The 17,935-nt window shown below is 35.3% G+C and overlaps 2 protein-coding genes across 3 annotated transcripts; one reads left to right on the forward strand and one right to left on the reverse strand.

Moving 5' to 3' along the window:
- Positions 1 to 1,235: 1,235 nt before the first annotated feature.
- Positions 1,236 to 15,770, reverse strand: LOC120213835 (serine/threonine-protein kinase STY13-like). Of its 2 annotated transcripts, XM_039211892.1 has the most exons (8): positions 15,759 to 15,770; positions 3,821 to 4,215; positions 2,611 to 2,732; positions 2,279 to 2,487; positions 2,022 to 2,196; positions 1,927 to 1,936; positions 1,802 to 1,842; positions 1,236 to 1,539 (listed from the first exon to the last, which is right to left on the reverse strand). In XM_039211892.1, exons 2-8 carry the CDS (start codon positions 4,137 to 4,139, stop codon positions 1,333 to 1,335), a joined length of 1,083 nt encoding a protein of 360 aa, XP_039067823.1. In that variant the 5' UTR covers positions 4,140 to 4,215; positions 15,759 to 15,770; the 3' UTR covers positions 1,236 to 1,332. The 2 variants fall into 2 exon arrangements, with proteins under 2 accessions (XP_039067823.1, XP_039067822.1); XM_039211891.1 differs by having other exon boundaries at positions 1,802 to 1,936.
- LOC120213834 (protein NETWORKED 1A-like) lies at positions 10,827 to 17,878 on the forward strand. Its single transcript, XM_039211890.1, has 5 exons — positions 10,827 to 11,068; positions 11,587 to 11,649; positions 11,772 to 12,030; positions 12,342 to 16,474; positions 16,561 to 17,878. The coding sequence occupies exons 3-5, from the start codon at positions 11,928 to 11,930 to the stop codon at positions 17,701 to 17,703; spliced, it is 5,379 nt and encodes a 1,792-aa protein (XP_039067821.1). The 5' UTR covers positions 10,827 to 11,068; positions 11,587 to 11,649; positions 11,772 to 11,927; the 3' UTR covers positions 17,704 to 17,878.
- Positions 17,879 to 17,935: the final 57 nt, after the last annotated feature.

A 17,935-nucleotide genomic window follows, 5' to 3' on the forward strand; every position in this document is an offset into this window, starting at 1 on the left:
TCTGAATCTGAAACATGTCTGGTTGGTAGAAAATTAAGTTGAAATTCAATTCTATATTCTGTTTGGTTCGCAAATATGTTGGATGAATTTGATTTCAGTAATGTAAAATAACATAATTGTTCTTCTTGTTTTTTTCTTAATTTTAGTTTATTTTATAACTTACATATAATAATATATTATAAAAATTTAAAAAATATTAAAATTTTATTTTATTGATTGATTATTCATTTTAATAAATTATAAAAATTATACAAATAAACATCATAAGTTAAAATTATTTCAATTAGGGATGACTATGGGTCGGGTTTTTGGTCCACCCGACCCGACTCGAGAACAATGGAACCTCCACCCGAGACTCGACTCGACCTGACCAAAATAAAATTTCACCCGACCCGACCCGACCCGACCCGAATATATGAATTAGAAACTCTACCGAAATAATAATAAAAAAATATTCAATAAAAACCACGACTTAATTAAAAAAATTATATATAGAGAGATATTATTGTAATTATTCCTAAACCCTAAACCCGACCCAAATCCAGTTTTTTTTTAAAAAAATCCGACCCGATCCCGATTTTTTTTAAAAAAAATCCGACCTAAATATCAAAATATTGATGAGGGTAGTATGATCAAATTTCACATTCCCTCCTCTAAAGGATTTCAATTTCATTATGTTATGGATAGAATTTACTTTGCCTCATTTGATGGAATTGAATTCCAATTCTCCCTTTAAAAACTTGAACCAAACATAGGAAAATGGTGGAATTGGATTTCAATTCTCCCTAATTCCAAGGGATTCCATCAAACTAAACACCACCTTAATGTTGGTCTTCCATCGGTAAAAATGCTTGAACAATGCTTGAAGAATTTTTATTTCCCCAAGTAGTGCACCCCAAATTATTTCTTCAAATAAGTCATTTATTACATTACACAGTAAAGACGTCGTCAAGTAATCCCTACGATCTTCATAGTTTGGGGACATATGATACAATTAACTCTTCTAAGTTTTAAGTTGAAGTTTGAGTAACTGAAAATTTAAAAACTAAATTTTTAGCTAAATAATTTAATTTTTTTTTATTTCGTCTTTGATTTTTTAAAAAGTATTTTAAGTATATTTTTATCAAATTTAAATCATATGTTTTGGCAAAGATATTTACGTAATTTTATTTTTAATAATGAATTCTTTGTTTTTATATTTTTATCAAAACTTCGATTTTCGAATTCAACAGAGGTTTAATCTCAGAGCTCCATGCAACCACTCTTACGAGATGGTATTTATTAAGATTCGAATCTCTAACATTTGTAACTTTTTTTTATTAAAAGAGAATTTCACGGACCGCGAGTCGAGCCTAAGCATAAGCACGTCGACGTTTGGTCATCCGGTATCATCCCTCCTCCTCTGCTTGTATTAACGGCTTCGAGCATTCTCACCACCTCATCCATTTCGGGACGTTTCTCCGGATTTGCATCCCAGCATTTTCTCATGATGTTCGCTACGGAACTCGGGCAGCATCTCGGGATCTCCGGTCGTAGATTCTGCCGTTACACCGGTGTAAAATAGGTTCAATCATTTAATGATACATGTGAGCAGATAGAGCAGGAAACATGCAAAATGAGCAAGACAACAGCATCGTACACCAAAAGCCGGATGCCGAAATTAGGACGGATGGATGCCGAAATTCGAACTCTACTAGAACAAGGCTTGGACATGATAATCGAATCGACGGTTTAAAAATGGAAAGAAAAGGAATCATTCTTCAATGTTACTCGAAATCGGCAATTGAACGCATGAACTAACCTGTCGGACAACTGCAGACGATACGTCGGCGAAGCTGAGATCTGGATAAGGCATATCACAGCAATAAATTTCCCACAAGCAAATGCCAAAGCTGTAGACATCACATCTTCTATTGTAGGGTTTACCATCAAGAACCTAAATCGATTCGACAAAATGAAAATATAAGTTATGAAGATGGGTAACCGTGCGACGACATAAAAGAGTTTTCGATAACTCGTACCTCCGGGGCCATGTAGCCAAGAGTACCGGTTTCACCAGTCATGTCCTGTGGATTCTGAGCTTCGACACGGGCAACTCCAAAATCTGCAATTTTAAGATTTCTGTGAGGATCTAGCAACATGTTTTCTGTCTTGACATCACGATGCACAATCTTTCTGGAGTGTAGGTAGCTAAGGCTGCAGTTTGGAATAAGCATACTCGTCAGCAGAGAAATAATATTTGCACACTCGAAACCGAAGAAAAGATTCGCCCTCTTACCCTCTAGAGAGGTCCAGAGCAAGTTGGATCACAACCTTAAAAGCGAGTTTCTTCCGCCTATTTCGTATCAAGTATTGTTTCAGTGTGCCACCGGGGAGATACTCGACAACGACACAGCATGCTTTAGAAGGAAGGGGATCATGGCTTTCGGCTGACGGATTTTTTGAAGGAATCTTAAGATTTGAAGTTCCCATCGAGGCCCCGATAAACTGTAACTCAAATTTAAGAGAGGAAACAATGCATTCAAAAAAAGATCGATATTAACATCAAGACTTTTGGTGTTCCGATGATATCAACAAGTAAACATGTCAAAGCAGAAGAAAATATCGGACCTTCGTAACATTAGGATGATTGAGCTTATGCCAAACAGCAACCTCTTGCCGAAACGATGTTCGTAGAGCAGCAGTTTCAGCAGTTGTCGCAATACCATCCTCGCCCCAGTCTAACAGCTTAACTACAATACCGTAAAACCAAATCATTAACAGAAAAAATACTCCACAAAAGAAACAAATGGAAGCAGTCCCATCTCCATTTTTATTAGTAACTTAACATGCAGCTATCCTGATATAGAGGAATCTGCAAATGCTCGACTACACAAAAGATAGAGGTGTCGAACCAATCGAGCAGGAAACCAATATCAAGCAGAAACACCCTAGAACATAACAATCCAACACAAGATAAAGTAAATTGAATTAAGTGCTTTAATGTCAAGAGTTCCCGATCGAGCACTTTTGAACTAAAGCATTATCAACGCGATCAGCCATCAAAACGTTTTAACTTACTCATGTTGTGCATTACAAAGATTCTTGCACTCAATCAAAATACCGAATACCGTGCCTTAGGCCCCAATTCGGCTTTAGCACACATTAACCAGACATACATCAGAGCTGACCCTGTCTAGACATCATCGGCATAAGTTCAACTCTATGCATTCTGAACTAATAATGCATGTTAATCCACTCTTCAACTCGATAAACTATCATTACAAAATTCAATCACATATTTGAATATATTTACACCGAACTCGAGGATTAGCAAAATACCAAGGAATTATAGCTGCTTAAACATAATTCTCAAGCTGCATCAAGTAAGTAGGCAATTTTGATCAACAACATGCTACAAAGCTTAAGAACTAACGCAGATAATGCAAGGATAAGGGTTTCAAGACATTGTTTTCTTCAACCTCTTGTCTTCTACATTGGATCAAAACCGAAAACAATAACCTGCGTTGATTGTCATTAGTGGCATGATAACAGTACCATAGGCGTAAGTTCAGCTCTATGGATTCTGGACTAATGATGCATGTTAATCCGCTCTTCAACTCGACAAACTATCATTACAAAATTCAATTAGCAAAATACCAAGGAACTATAGCTGCTTAAACACAATTCTCAAGCTGCATCAAGTAATTGGGCAATTTTGATCAACAACATACTACAAAGCTTAAGAACTAACAGAGATAATGCAAGGATAAGGGTTTCAAAAGCATTGTTTTCTTCAACCTCTTATCTTCTACATAGGATCGAAACCGAAAACGATTACCTGCAACATCTTGATTATCATAAGTGGCACGATAAACGGTACCATAGGTACCATGAGCTATAACGTTCCTTAAGTCCAGCTTAGCCAAATCAATCTCCCATTCCTCCGTAGGCCTTTGCTTCTCAATGTTCCTAGACCAAACCCGGCTCAGGTGCTTCTCAAGCTGCATATCCAAGCTTTTTAAATCGATTTTATCGGCTCTAAAGATCATGTCTTTGCTACTAAAGCTTCCATTACCCTTCATCTTTGAATCTTCTCCGCTAACTGGTTTCATTGGTGACTTGAGATCACTATCTTCCACTCCACTTTTCAAATCCATACTCAAAAGAAGAATTTAACAATATCAACAACTTAAAACAACAATCAAAACCTCACGGAATTAAACTAGAAACAAACAATATACATATACATATGATGATTGATGAGATTAAAAACAGAAGGAAAAAAACCCAGTTTCACTACCCCAAATCCTATTAGAACTCTGCTTTCAAAATTGACCTTATAACCCAAACTTCATCATTTGTATTTTCTTTAAAAAAGTGAAATCGGTCCTTTTTATTTATATTTAAACCCGGAATTAATGAAATTTTGTTAACTTCAATTAAAAAAAAAAACAGAATCTTTAACTAAAATGCAAACAAGTAAAGCCTAAGAAAACGACCCAATTCGCACCATTGCACGAGACCGATTGCAAAGGCCCTGAATTTAAATAATAATAATAAAACTTGTTAAGAGAAGCAGGCATGCAAAGTAGAGTAAGCAAGATGCAATTTCAAATATTCAAAATAATAATTTAAAAACCCTTTAAAAGAAGGTTTTGAAAGGGATAATTAATGCCAAAGGTTGACTTTATATTAAAGGTAAAGTATACAAATTGTCGTTATAGTTTTTTTACATCCTTCTATTATTAAAAATTATAAAGTGTTCTTTAATTATATAATGTTATTTTGTTGAGTCTGTTGATTAAAATGGTCACTTGACTATTTTTTATGTTTCAAACTTATTCTTTTTCATTAAAAAATTAACGATATTCTGAGTGGAACGTTAACACACTTATTGTGATATGAAAAAAATAATCTCATAATCTCAAATAATTATCATATCTCAATCATTATGTCAACTTCCAGTTTAGGCAACCGTCAAATTTTTAATGAAGAACGACAAGTTTAGAGCATAATGAACAGTCAGATGACCATTTTGTAACTTTTAATAGTCAAGTGACTCAACAAAGCAATACTCTATAATCGGAAGATAATTTGCAATTTTTAATAGTTAACGGATTTTTAATGTCATAATGATTGATAAAGTTGTTAATAATTGAGGATAATTTTGAAAAGGACCCAATTGCATTATTCAAACAAATTGATGACCCTTGCTAAATTTGGGAACATAAATAATGTTTGTCTTTTAAGGACTAAAGTATTTGCCTTGTTCCTTCACGGAGCTACCGAGGACGGACAACCTTATTTTACACAATTCGAGTCTTCTGCTTTTGTCTTTTATTTTAACTTCTAAAAATAAAATATTCAATATATGAAATATAACCAGAGAGAATTGACTTAATCTAATATATTTATTTAGAAATGACCATCCAGCTCAGTTGGTAGAGCATAAGGTTCTTAACTTTGAGGTCGTGAGATCGAGTCCCATGGAGGGCATTTCATAATTCGGAGGTCTCTTACGGAAGCTGCGCTCAACATGATGTTGGGGGTAGCCTACTATCTTACCTCCCCCTTACCCATATATATGGGAAAAATGGATAGCCATTTTTTTAATATATTTATTTAATTTGTTATAGGTTTAATATTTCAGTAATTTGATTATTAAATTTATTAATAAAATTATTTTGTTTTCTACATAAAATTATTGGGTAAACTACGCATTTAATACATAAATTATCAGTTTCGATCTATTTTAGTATCTAAACTTTTAATTTTTTTTAAAATCATGGCTAAAGTTTAGTTTTTGCTTCATTTTAGTACCCCGTCATTAAAAAGTCAACATGTTTAGTACATAAACTATTCGTTCTGGTCTACTTTAATACCTAAACTTTTGATTTTTTTCAAAACTTAACGTTAAATTTTGAACGAGAGTACTAAAATGAAATAAAAACTAAAGTTTTTGGCCATTGGTTACTAAAATAAAACAAAAACTAAACTTTAGACATGATTATAAAAAAATTAAAAGTTTAAATACTAAAACAAATCAAAACTGATAGTTTAAATACTAAACATGTAATTTACCTAAAAGCTTTAGGTACTTTTAAATGGACCATTCTCCATAAGTCCCAAACGTTGATAACGTTTGGTGGACTGAGTCTAAGTGGACGTTTTTCCTTTGGGCCACCTCCATTTACTTGATCTGGCCCTCTAGCTCTGTAGTATATATATCTCAAAATGGTTTAAAATCTAAGGCTGTATTAGGGATGGTAAAAAAACTAGAACTCGATGAGTTCCGACCCGAATTTATAAGGGCGTATTTTTTTTAATTTTTGGGGTTCAAGATGAGACAAGATGGGATTGGGTTTAAGGTGAAAAAAACCGACCCGATCTGGTTTAAAGTATTAATTTTCTTCAAATCTAATATATTTAAGGTTTTAAGGTATTTTTTTATATTATTAAAATATATTCTTTAATTATTAAAATATAAAAATTATTATATAATATATTCTTTTAATAATTTAAAATATAATAAATAATTATAAATATATTATAATAAACATATTATTTTTAAATATTAATATATTTAGATTGGATCGGGTCGTGGTTGATTTTTTAATCTAAAAATCGGGGTGGGAAAATATTAAAATTTATCGGGACGAGGCGGGGTAGGGTTCAAGTAATATAATTTCGGGTCGGGGCGGCCAAAATTCTATCTCGCCCCGCCCGTGCCCATCCCTAGGTTGGATCGGGTCGAGTTCGAATTTAAAATAATAAAATATATGATCTAAATCAATACAAAATAATAATATTTTTTTTTAAAATATTTAAGGATAGTTCTAATATGTCCCTTTCTTTATATATTTTCCTAATTAGCTCCAGATTTTACTTAATAAAAATGAAAATTATAAATAAATATATATATATATATAGGAGTAAGATCCTCTTACACTATATAAATCTAATAAGTTTTACATAAATTTATAGCCATTAGATTTAAATAAATAACTTAAATTTAATTAAAAATTATAACTTATACATTAATATCGTTTAACTCACAGTGAAATAATCTCTTTTTACCCTAATCTCAAATTTTAAACTCTAAACCCTGAGACCCAAATTGGCAAACCCCTACTAGAAATCCTAAACCTCATATCCCAAATTATAAACCCTAAACCCAAAACTTAAATCCTAAATCCTAAACCTAACCTAAAAAAGAAAAAAATATACTATTTTACTGTGAGTTAAAGAAATATTTATTTATAGCTATAAATTTTAATTAAATTTTATTTATTTACTTAAATTTAATGACTATAAATAGATGTAAAACTTATTAATTTTATATAGTATAAGTGGATCCTCTATATATATATATATGTTGGGTTAAATCAGATTGGTATAAGTTTTATTTTTTAAAAATCGAATCAAAATCAAAGTCTAATAATATCTTCCTTTTATCCAAATCTAATCGAATAAAAAGATATAATATTCAAACCAAATTTAAATAGAGAAAATAACCTCAGTGACCAAAAATATTATATAATATATGATTTTGATCAATTTTTTTTTGGATTTGCCAAAATGACCAACAAAATCGCAATGCGATTTCTAATTCGTAACGCGATTTTCAACTATCGCAACGCGAATTTGCGATACTGGAGATCGCGTTACGAATTAGAAATCGCATTGCGATTTTGTTGGTCATTGTGGCAAATCCAAAAAAAATTGGTCAAAATCGTATATTATATGAGATTTTTGGTCACTGAGGTTATTTTCTCATTTAAATAACTTAAAATCTCTCTACTTAATTTGACTCGACTCGACTCGACTCATACCATCCATCTTTTATCTTTACGAACCTTTCAAGTGGGTGAAAACTGCCAACAAATATAGCCCAGCTGGCTTTTTCACTACAAGACGATAATACAATCTGGTCGGGGCCGCCCCATTTCCCAACTCTTTTTTTCTTCAGATTTTGTAGGCAAAGCTGCAGTTATGGTGGGTGGGTTGGTGGGTGGTGGGGTTTGAAAGTGTGAATTATGAACCCTAAAAGTCTCCCATTAACATTCATCATATACTTGCACTCCCACCTACATTTTCCAAACCCAATAAATCTAGATCGAACACAGTATTTTCTTTGGTCGACAAAATAGATCCGACGATTCGAATATTCATAAGAATACTTATCTAATGACATTTAATCAATTAACAGTGAATATTCATATATTCATGTACAGTTGATGTTTGAACTCACGACCTTTAAAGCTAACAATAATCCCTTAATCATCGAGATCATTTAGTTGTATAACTTTCATTAAACATATCAAAATCTTAAATACGGACATCGTAATGTCAATGTATACATTTGTTGTCAAGAGATGGAAAGGGACCAAAGTGTAAGGAAAGATCAAAGAGTCGGTGGGTTAGATCATCTTTGGTAGTGGGTAAGCATCAATAGTGCCCTTTGAAAAGGATGGGAGATGACACTAAATCTTCAACTATTCTTCAAGTCAAGTTTTACATTTGTTTTCCTCCTTTAGGGTAAATATATAAATATGAATATTCTTTAGGGTAAAGTACACACATAGTCCCCTACTATAGGGTACTACTTTATTAAGTCTACCGACTATCAAAAGCTACAAAATGGTCATCCGACTATCAAAAGTTACAAAATGGTCATCCGACTATTCATTATGTTCCAAACTCGTCATTAAAAATTGGTGGTTGTTTAAGCTGTACATTACCATTATAACTGAAATATGAAAATCATTTGAGATTCTGTGATCTTATTTTATTATATCACAATCAACATGTTAACACTCAACCTATAATACCGTTCTTTTTTTAATGAGAAAGGACGAGTTCGAAACTTAATGAACATTCGAGTGACCATTTTATAACTTTTAATAATTGAATGACTCAATAAAACAATACTTTATAGTCATAATACAATTTTATAACTTTTATTAGTCGAGAAACTTAATAAAGTAATAACCCGTAGTTTAAACATTTTGTAAGTTTTATGAATAAAAAATAAGGTAAATTATAAACTTCATCATTGAACTTTATTCTCTATCCTATTTTTCTCATTGAACTTTAAACATTTTCAATTTTCTCACTGAACTTAATACATTGGATTTTTTGTCACTAAACTTTACTCTCTCTCCTATTTTGGTCACTCCACCGTTACATAGTTAACAACGTTAAAACGACGACATTTAATTTTTTTTACCAAAACGACGTCGTTTTGCCTCTGTATAACAACTCATTTAAACGTCGCTAACTATTTAAGGGTCGAGTGATTAAAAAACCCAATGTATTAAGTTCAACGAAGAAATTAAAAAGATCTAAAGTACGTCGAGTGAGTAAAATATGAGAGAGATTAAAGTTCAATTACGAAATTTGCAATTTACCCCTAAAAAATATCGTTATGAAAATTTGACCCCCAATTTAGAAATATAATTTATAATTAAGATATGTGTGGATATCAAATACAGATAAATTTATTATTCAAAAAGGGGACGTCGGATTTCTTAGAATGTGACAAAAGTAGGACCATATCTAAAGGCCCGCCATTGAAAAGGAGCAAGCTACCTTAATTAATAAACAAGCATAATCCAAAGTCATAAATGCAAATAAATCTTCATTTTTCTAGAAAATGGCAGCTATTTTATCATATAGTTTTTATGTACAATATACTTAGAGTCACATTAGTTTCTTCCAATTGTACATATTTTTATTTATTTTTGGTCTGCTGGTGGTCCATATTATCGTAATGAGATTATGATCAGTTTTTATCATATCACAGTCAACATGTTAACGTTCAACTCATAATATTATGCATGAATTAAGTGGACTCTATGGTAAATGAATTGTTATTATTCATTGAGGATCCGGGTTCGAGCACTATAGATGCCATATAATCAATTTTTGAATAGATATTGTCTTGTACTTACCCTAGATTAATAAAAAAACTCATAACACTATCAAATTTTTATTAGAAATGACGATTATGTCACATAATGAATAGTCGAGTAATCATTTTGTAACTTTTAATAGTCGAATGACTCAATAAAACTTTTGTAACTTTTAATAGTCGAAATATCATATAATCAGGGAACCATTTGTATATTTTTACCCTTTATTCTATTTTAAGATATATCATTATGAATCTTATTGGATATATTTTGGTTGTTATTTTATAATTTATAATTGCAATTATGGATTAATATTTTATATGCTAACAATGATTTTTTTAAAAAAATTTAAAAATAATCAAAATAAACACATCACATTATATATTTTCAAACTATGACCCTCATTCTAGATTAATTTTTAAACTTTTGAACATTTTGATTTTGTCCTTAAATTATGACTCTCATTCTTAATTAATTCCCAAACTTTTAAACATTCCAAAACCATCATCAAACTAAGACCCTCATTCTAAATTGATCTCTAAAGTTTTTAACATTCCAATGATGTCCCTCAATATCATTAAAAAGTTTGGAGATATAATTGAAATATTTAAAAGTTTAGGGATCAACACAAGATGAGCTTGATCGTTTAAGGGTGAAGTTAAAATATTAAAAAATTAAGAAGAGTATGGTTTAAAAGATTATTTAAAATAAAAATCACAGAGGAAGAGTACAATTTTCATTCTCAAATGACATCAACAACAGGGATCCAGTTTGACAAATCCCCTTGAAACACTCCAAATGATTAAAGCACCATTTTTTAACTTTAATTTGAACAATGGCTATGTCATTTCAGTCTCCTCCTTGATGCAAATTACTTGTTTTTTTACAGCGAGGAACAAAAATCAATTACAATTCATAAGTAACTTACCTTGTTTACTCTGCTCTGCTCTTCTCTTTTTACTTTTCTGTCTTTCTCTCTCTTTGGTCCTCTGCCAAATCTAAGAATGTAATGCAAAGAACTCGTATGATAGAGGAAAAAAGATGAAGTTAAGACAGAGTTTGTAAGTGACAACAATGGGGTAACTTTGGAATAGCTGCGGCTGGAGATTTTACTATCACGGCTGCTGATCATCAAAAATCCAATTTCCCAGGATTTTTTTCGTGTGTTTTTGGTATGTTCTTATCCGAACTTTTGATCAGACTTGTTCTTTTGCAGTTTTTGTGCCCACCCATTTGCTTAAAGTTCATGTTTTTGCTGAAAGTTTTCTCCTTTTCTTCTGTTTTTCTGATTGCAATTTGCTTAAAGTTTATGTTTTTATTTTTCTTGTTGAATAGATTACCTTTCTTTTTGTGATCAGAGTTCATTGACCAGATTTCCTTGTTCATATGATTCCTTTTTGAGACCACTCTTACATAAATTTCACGACTATTCTTACCAAAAAGAAGAAGAAGAAGAAAAACCAGGATCATGTGATTTGTATGGTGGATTTCTATGATGAATTCCTTTTGTAAATTGGACCACTGGGTCCAAACAACTTTCCTTTTTGTCGATTCACTTTCACTGCAAGTACAAATGCTGCATTTTATATGCTGCCTTTTGAGAATCTTTTGTTTTGAATTGCTGGCATCTCCATTTGTTCAATTGATTGTTTACAAAGTTGAAGATCTGATATGGTCCTTTTCTTTTCAGTGGATTGGTGCTTGTTGGCATCGAAAGCTCACCATTGCACATCTTTGGAGTGATCTTAACCGAGTATGTAACTTGAAACTATATAGGTTATCTGGTTTTCGAGCCTTTGTTCGAACAGTTCATTGCGAATTTTGTTGTTCTGAATGCATTTGAAGTAGCTTGTGTTGATTATCTTGGTTGTATAGGTGCAAGGGATTCGGAATAAAGGTCTATAAGTGCAGAGATAATAGAGTAGATTGTGTTATTCTGGCTGGATCCATTACTTGGGGTTTTGTGACTGGTATAAGAACCCGGCTTTTGCAAAGTCGAAACTGATTGCAATTTTTTTCTTTGCCGGAATAATGGCAACGTTGTCACATTCGGAGTCTAGACGGCTGTACTCCTGGTGGTGGGACAGCCATATTAGCCCCAAGAATTCTAAATGGCTTCAGGATAATCTTACAGGTAAGGATTTTCGTTCTAAATATGTTGCCGTTGCCGTTTCGGTTTAGGATGATATATATGTTCCTCCTTTATATGATCAATGATAAGCATAGTTAAATGTTGATCTCTATTTGCTTCATTGGCCTTCTCAGTTTGAATTTCTGCTGTATGATCATCACGTGAGACAAAAAAAGGCGATATTCCGATATCAGAATCGCTTTGTGCATGCTCGAGTTACTGTGTTTGCATAGGAGTCATTTCCTTTTTTTCATTATAATTCCTTTGCTGCTGCCTTTTGGTATATCTCAACTTGAACTATTTTGTTTCATCAGACATGGATTCTAAAGTTAAAGCAATGATCAAACTGATCGAAGAAGACGCGGATTCGTTTGCAAGAAGAGCGGAAATGTACTATAAAAAACGTCCGGAGCTCATGAAATTAGTTGAAGAGTTTTATAGAGCGTACCGTGCATTAGCAGAGAGGTATGACCATGCAAGCGGGGAGCTTCGCCATGCCCAGAAAACCATGGCTGAAGCCTTTCCCAACCAGGTTCCTTTCGTACTGGCTGATGAATTACCCTTAGGCTCTTCAGGACCCGAGGCTGAGCTTTACACACCGGACACGCCACACCAAATTCGTGCATTCTTTGATTCAGATGACTTGCTAAAGAACTTTGGAATAAACAAAAGGGGTCTAAAGCAGTTGAATGAGATATTTGAGTCCGGAAAAGTTCCACCAAAAGCCAACATTGCCGAAGGGAGAACGAAGGGGGCAAATGATGGTGGAGCTGAGGAAAGTGAGCACACTGGGGTTTCTCTGTTATCAATTGAGAATCAAAATCTGAAGGACCAAGTTCTTTCCGAGTCTGAACGTGCAGGTAAAGCTGAAACCGAAGTAGAATTCCTGAAGAAAACTCTTGCAGAGATTCAAGCCGAAAAGGAAGATGTCCTTCAGCAGTACCAGCATAGTTTAAAGAAGTCATCTAGCCTGGAGAGTCAACTTAGTGAAGCACAAACGTATTCCGCGAATCTTGCCGAACGAGCCAGCAAAGCCGAAATCGAAATCAAAGTATTGAAGGAATCATTAAGTAAATTGGAAGTTGAGAGAGATGCCAGTCTTCATCAGTACAATCAGTGCTTGGAAAGAATATCCAGCATGGAGAATACTATTTTCCAATCCCAAGTGGATGCGAAAAGGCTTAACGAGATGGCTTTTAAAGCAGAAATCGAAGCTCGGAATCTTAATATAGAGCGTTCTAGATTAGAGGCTGAAAAGGAGGCTGGTCTTCTTCGATACAAGCAGTGTCTTGAGATGAAATCTTCGTTAGAAAAGAAAATCTCACTTGCTGAAGAAAACGCAGATGTGCTCAACATGCAAATTGAAAGAGCTGAAAGCGAAGTTGAAGCACTAAAAGAGGCTCTTGCAAAGCTGAAAGAAGAGAAAGATACCGTGGCTCACCGGTACGAGCAGTGCTTGGAAACAATTGCCAAGTTGGAGAGTGAACTTTCTTGCGCCCAAGAGGAGTCGAAACGCTTAAACAGTGAGATTCTAGACAATGCTGAAAAATTGAAGAGTGTGAAAGAACAGCGTGTTCTTCTGGAGAAATCGAATCAATCTCTACTAGCAGAGGCCGATAGCCTGGTGCAGAAAATAGCAATCAAGGATCGAGAACTTTCGGAGAAGCAACACGAGTTGGATAAACTTCAGACATCGCTGCAGGACGAGCATCTACGGTTTGTGCAAGTTGAAGCTACATTGCAAACGTTACAAAAGTTGAACTCGCAATCTCAAGAGGAGCAGAGAGTTTTGACATCGGAGCTTGTAAATAAGCTTCAAAAGTTGAAGGAGTTGGAAGTAAGCAACCAAAAATTGGAGGAAGAAATTCAGCAAGTGCAAGGTGAAAATCGGAGCCTCGATGAATTAAACCGGTCTTCTGCCGTTTCAATAAAGAGTTTGGAAGACGAAATTTTTGGATTGAAGGAACTGAAAGAAAAACTTGAAAGTGAGGTTGAAGTACAAATTGAACGAAGTAATATCCTCCAGCAAGAGGTTGACAAATTGAAGGAAGAAATCGAGGAGTTGAGTAGCGCATACCAGACATTAATTCAGCAGCTGCTATACGCAGGTTTGAATCCGGAATGTCTAGAATCGTCGTTGAAGGAATTGCTAGACGAGAACTCAAAGCTGAAGGAAGAATGCGGCAAGCAAAGAGGTGAGACCGAGGTTCTTTATGAGAAACTGAGAGGCATGGATGACCTTTTGGAGAAAAATGCTGTTCTGAGAAGTTTGCTGTCGGAATTGAATGGCAAATTGGAAGGCTCGAAGGAGCTTGTTGAGGAATTACAGAAGTCTCTTGAATTTCTTCGTGGAGAAAAATCTCCACTTGACGCCGAGAAATCCACCCTTCTTTCTCAATTGCAGAAAATGACCGAGAATATGCAGAAGCTCTTGGAGAAAAACACAACACTGGAAAGCTCCCTTTCTTGTGCTAATATCGAGCTTGATGGCTTGAGATCGAAAGCAAAGACCTTAGAAGAATTCTGCCAGTATCTCAAAAATGAGAAATCCAATCTTGCAGGTGAAAGAGACAGCTTGATCTTGAAGCTAGAAACTGTTGAAAAGAGGCTATGCATCCTGGAATTCCGATTCGATAAACTGGAGGAAAAATATTCTGACCTGGAGAAGGAGAAAGAATCTACACTCTCTCAGGTGGAGCAACTACGTGATTCCCTTGGCGTCGAACGACAGGAGCACGCCTGCTATGTTCAGTCAAGTGAATCTCGGTTGGCAGATCTCGAAAACCATGTCCATCTATTGCAAGAAGAAAGTAGGTTCCGAAAGAAAGAGTTTGAAGAAGAGATTGACAAAGCTGTCAAGGCTCAGGTTGAGATCATCATCTTCCAAAAACTCGTAAAAGATCTCGAGGAAAAAAACTTGTCTCTGTTGATTGAATGTCAGAAACATGTTGAGGCATCCAAATTGTCGGATAAACTGATCAGGGAGTTGGAGAGCGAAAGTCTTGAGCAGCAGATAGAATGTGAATTCCTATTGAATGAAATCGAAAAACTAAGATCCGGGATATATTTAGTTTTCAAGGCTCTTCAGTTCGATCTTGTTAATCGCCACCTGGACGAGATTGAATCAGATCAAGTTCCCTTTTCACACATTCTGGATAATGTTGAAGACCTGAAGAGTTCACTATTGATAAACCAGGAGGAGAAGCAACGGCTGGTAGTTGAGAACTTGGTTCTGTTAACTTTGATTGGACAACTTAAATTTGAGGGCAGTGAACTTGTGTCGGAGATCAGAGCCCTTGAGTATAAGCTCGAGATCACGGAAAAGCAGAATGCAATGCACCGGAAAGGTAAGCAGGAGCTTCTAGAGATGAACCGGCAGTTGATGACGGAAGTGCTTGACGGAAACTTGGAAAAAGAAGTATTAAATTCCGAATTGGAGATTGAATGTGAAGAGTTGATGAGCATGCATGGAACTTGCTTACTACTAGAGGAGGAAAATTCCCAGCAGCTTGAAGAAAACAGTCTTTTGCTTGATAAAATTTCAGACCTGAAAGTGGATATGCGGATTCTTGAAGACGAGAACAGTATTGCCCTACAAGAAGCAGTAGCCCTTAGCAGTCTTTCTGTCGTTTTAGAGACCTTTGGTGCTGAGAAAACAGTTGAAATTGCAAAATTGGAGGAGAAGTTGGACAAGAAAGAAGCCGAAATTTCGGATTTGAATGAAACCGTTGAAAAGTTGCACAAGGAGCTATATGATGTCAAAGATTTAAACGACCAATTAAACTATCAAGTCGTTATCAGTAATGATTTGCTAAGACAGAAGACCGTCGAGCTTTCGGAATCGGATGAAAAGCTTCAGGCTGCACATGAATCGAATGCCGAACTGTACCGAAACCTTGAGGAACTGAAGAGGGAATGTGATGAATCTAAAAAGGTTCGAGTAAATTTAGAGAAACAGATTCGTGAACTATCCGAAGATAGCAAAGAACAGAAAATGGAAATTGAACACCTTCGTGAAGAAAATGACGATTCGAGTTCCGAAGTTGTTACATTACGTAAGGAAATTGAAGAACAGAAGATGCATGGAGAAAACCTGAGCCTAGAGCTGCTAGAAAAAAGCAATGAGTTTGAGCTGTGGGAGGCTGAGGCTGCATCATTTTACTTCGATTTCCAAGCTTCTGCCATCTGCGAAGTTCTGCTCGAAAACAAAGTACACGAGCTTACTGAAGTTTGTGGGACTCTTGAAGAAGAAAACACTGTAAAGAGAGCACAAATAGGACAGATGAAGGAAATGGTCGAGTTCTTGGAAACTGAAATCGGAGAGTTGAAGGTCCAGATGTCGGCATATGTTCCCGCCATAGCTTCACTGAGAGACAGTATAACGTCCCTTGAGCATAATATCCTTATTCAGCCAAAGCTTTGTGTTCCAAGTGATGACGAAGAGAAGGTATTGTACATGCTTATATTCTACCTTTTCTAATGGATTATCAGATTTTACTAAATGTAAAATTATTATTCATGTGTTTCCTTCAGGATGTAGAAATGGCTGATGAACTTCATGAAACAAGCTGTGCGAAACTCGAAGGACAAAGTGCCTTTTTGACGGTTGGGATTTTGGACTTGCAGGAGATGCATACGAGGCTTAAAGCAGTTGAAAAGGCAGTGGCGGAAGAGATGAACAGGCTTGTGAAGCAAAAAAGTAACCAGAACAGCCATGAAACAGAAGCTCCATCTAATGGCATCGAGCCCCCACGTCAAGAAACGAAGAAAGATATGCAGGTTGGTGATGAGCTTGCTCGTAGTCTCAAGTCAAAGAAGACGAAACCTGAAATTACTGAAACGAGAAATGGGATGTTGAAAGATATTCCCCTTGATGAAGTCTCAGATTCTTCATTATGCAGAAGGAGCAAGAGAGAGACCGACACGGCTGATGATCTAACGATCGAGCAATGGGAGTCTTCTGAGCATGAATGCGGTGTTGATTCCGAACTCAACGACATACAATCACGGGCGATCGTGCCTGGGGAAATAGTTGATTCTCATCAGTTCAATGATGTAGACCAGAAAACCGATGGTTCTTTGGGAACACTGGTGGAGAAGGAGCCGAGCATTGATAAGCTTGAGATTTCAACCAGCGTTAGAGAGCCTAAGAGAGGAGCAAAAAGCAAAAAGGTCTTAGACAGACTTGCTTCCGACGCTCATAAATTGATGAGTCTCCGAACTACCGTCAAACAGCTGAAAAAGAGAATGGAGATCAAGAAGAGGAATAAAGCTTTCGATTTAGAGTACGCACAAGTTAAAGAGCAGTTGCAGGAGGTGGAGGATGCAATAACGGAGTTGCTGAATGACAACAATGAATCAGTCAAGGATGTTGAAGGGAGTTCTTCACCTTTCCATGGGACAAGCACAACCGAGTTGGAAGAACCCGGAGATGGTGACTTGAAGAAAGTGCGAGAGCAGGCACAAAAAGGGTCTGAAAAGATCGGAAGGCTGCAGTTCGAGGTGCAGAGTATCGAATATGTGATGCTGAAACTCGAAGATGAAAGGAAGAGAAAAGGGAAAAACCGAACAGGTGTCCTCTTGAAGGACTTCATCTACAGCAGCGGAAGACGGAGCGGAAGGCGAAAGAAAGCTTGTTTTTGTGGGTGTGCAAGACCTTCTAGCAGTGTGGACTGAGGCTCTCATTCACACACAAAGGAAAGCCTGTTGTTCCCATGGAATTTTCCTGGTATAATTATGCTTAGGATCTGTGTCTACAGAATATTACTACATCTAGCTTTTTGAACAACGTAAGAATTAGTCCTCTGATGTAATCAGTTAATAAGCTGTGTCCAGGCACTTTTATCTCTTCGTGTAAACAAAAATTGATTAATAGCTAAGGATTAAATCGAGAAAATCAAAGCATAGT

The sequence above is a fragment of the Hibiscus syriacus genome, unplaced genomic scaffold (genome assembly GCF_006381635.1).
Source record: "Hibiscus syriacus cultivar Baekdansim isolate YM2019G1 unplaced genomic scaffold, ASM638163v2 tig00110044_pilon, whole genome shotgun sequence".
Taxonomy (NCBI): Eukaryota; Viridiplantae; Streptophyta; class Magnoliopsida; order Malvales; family Malvaceae; genus Hibiscus; species Hibiscus syriacus.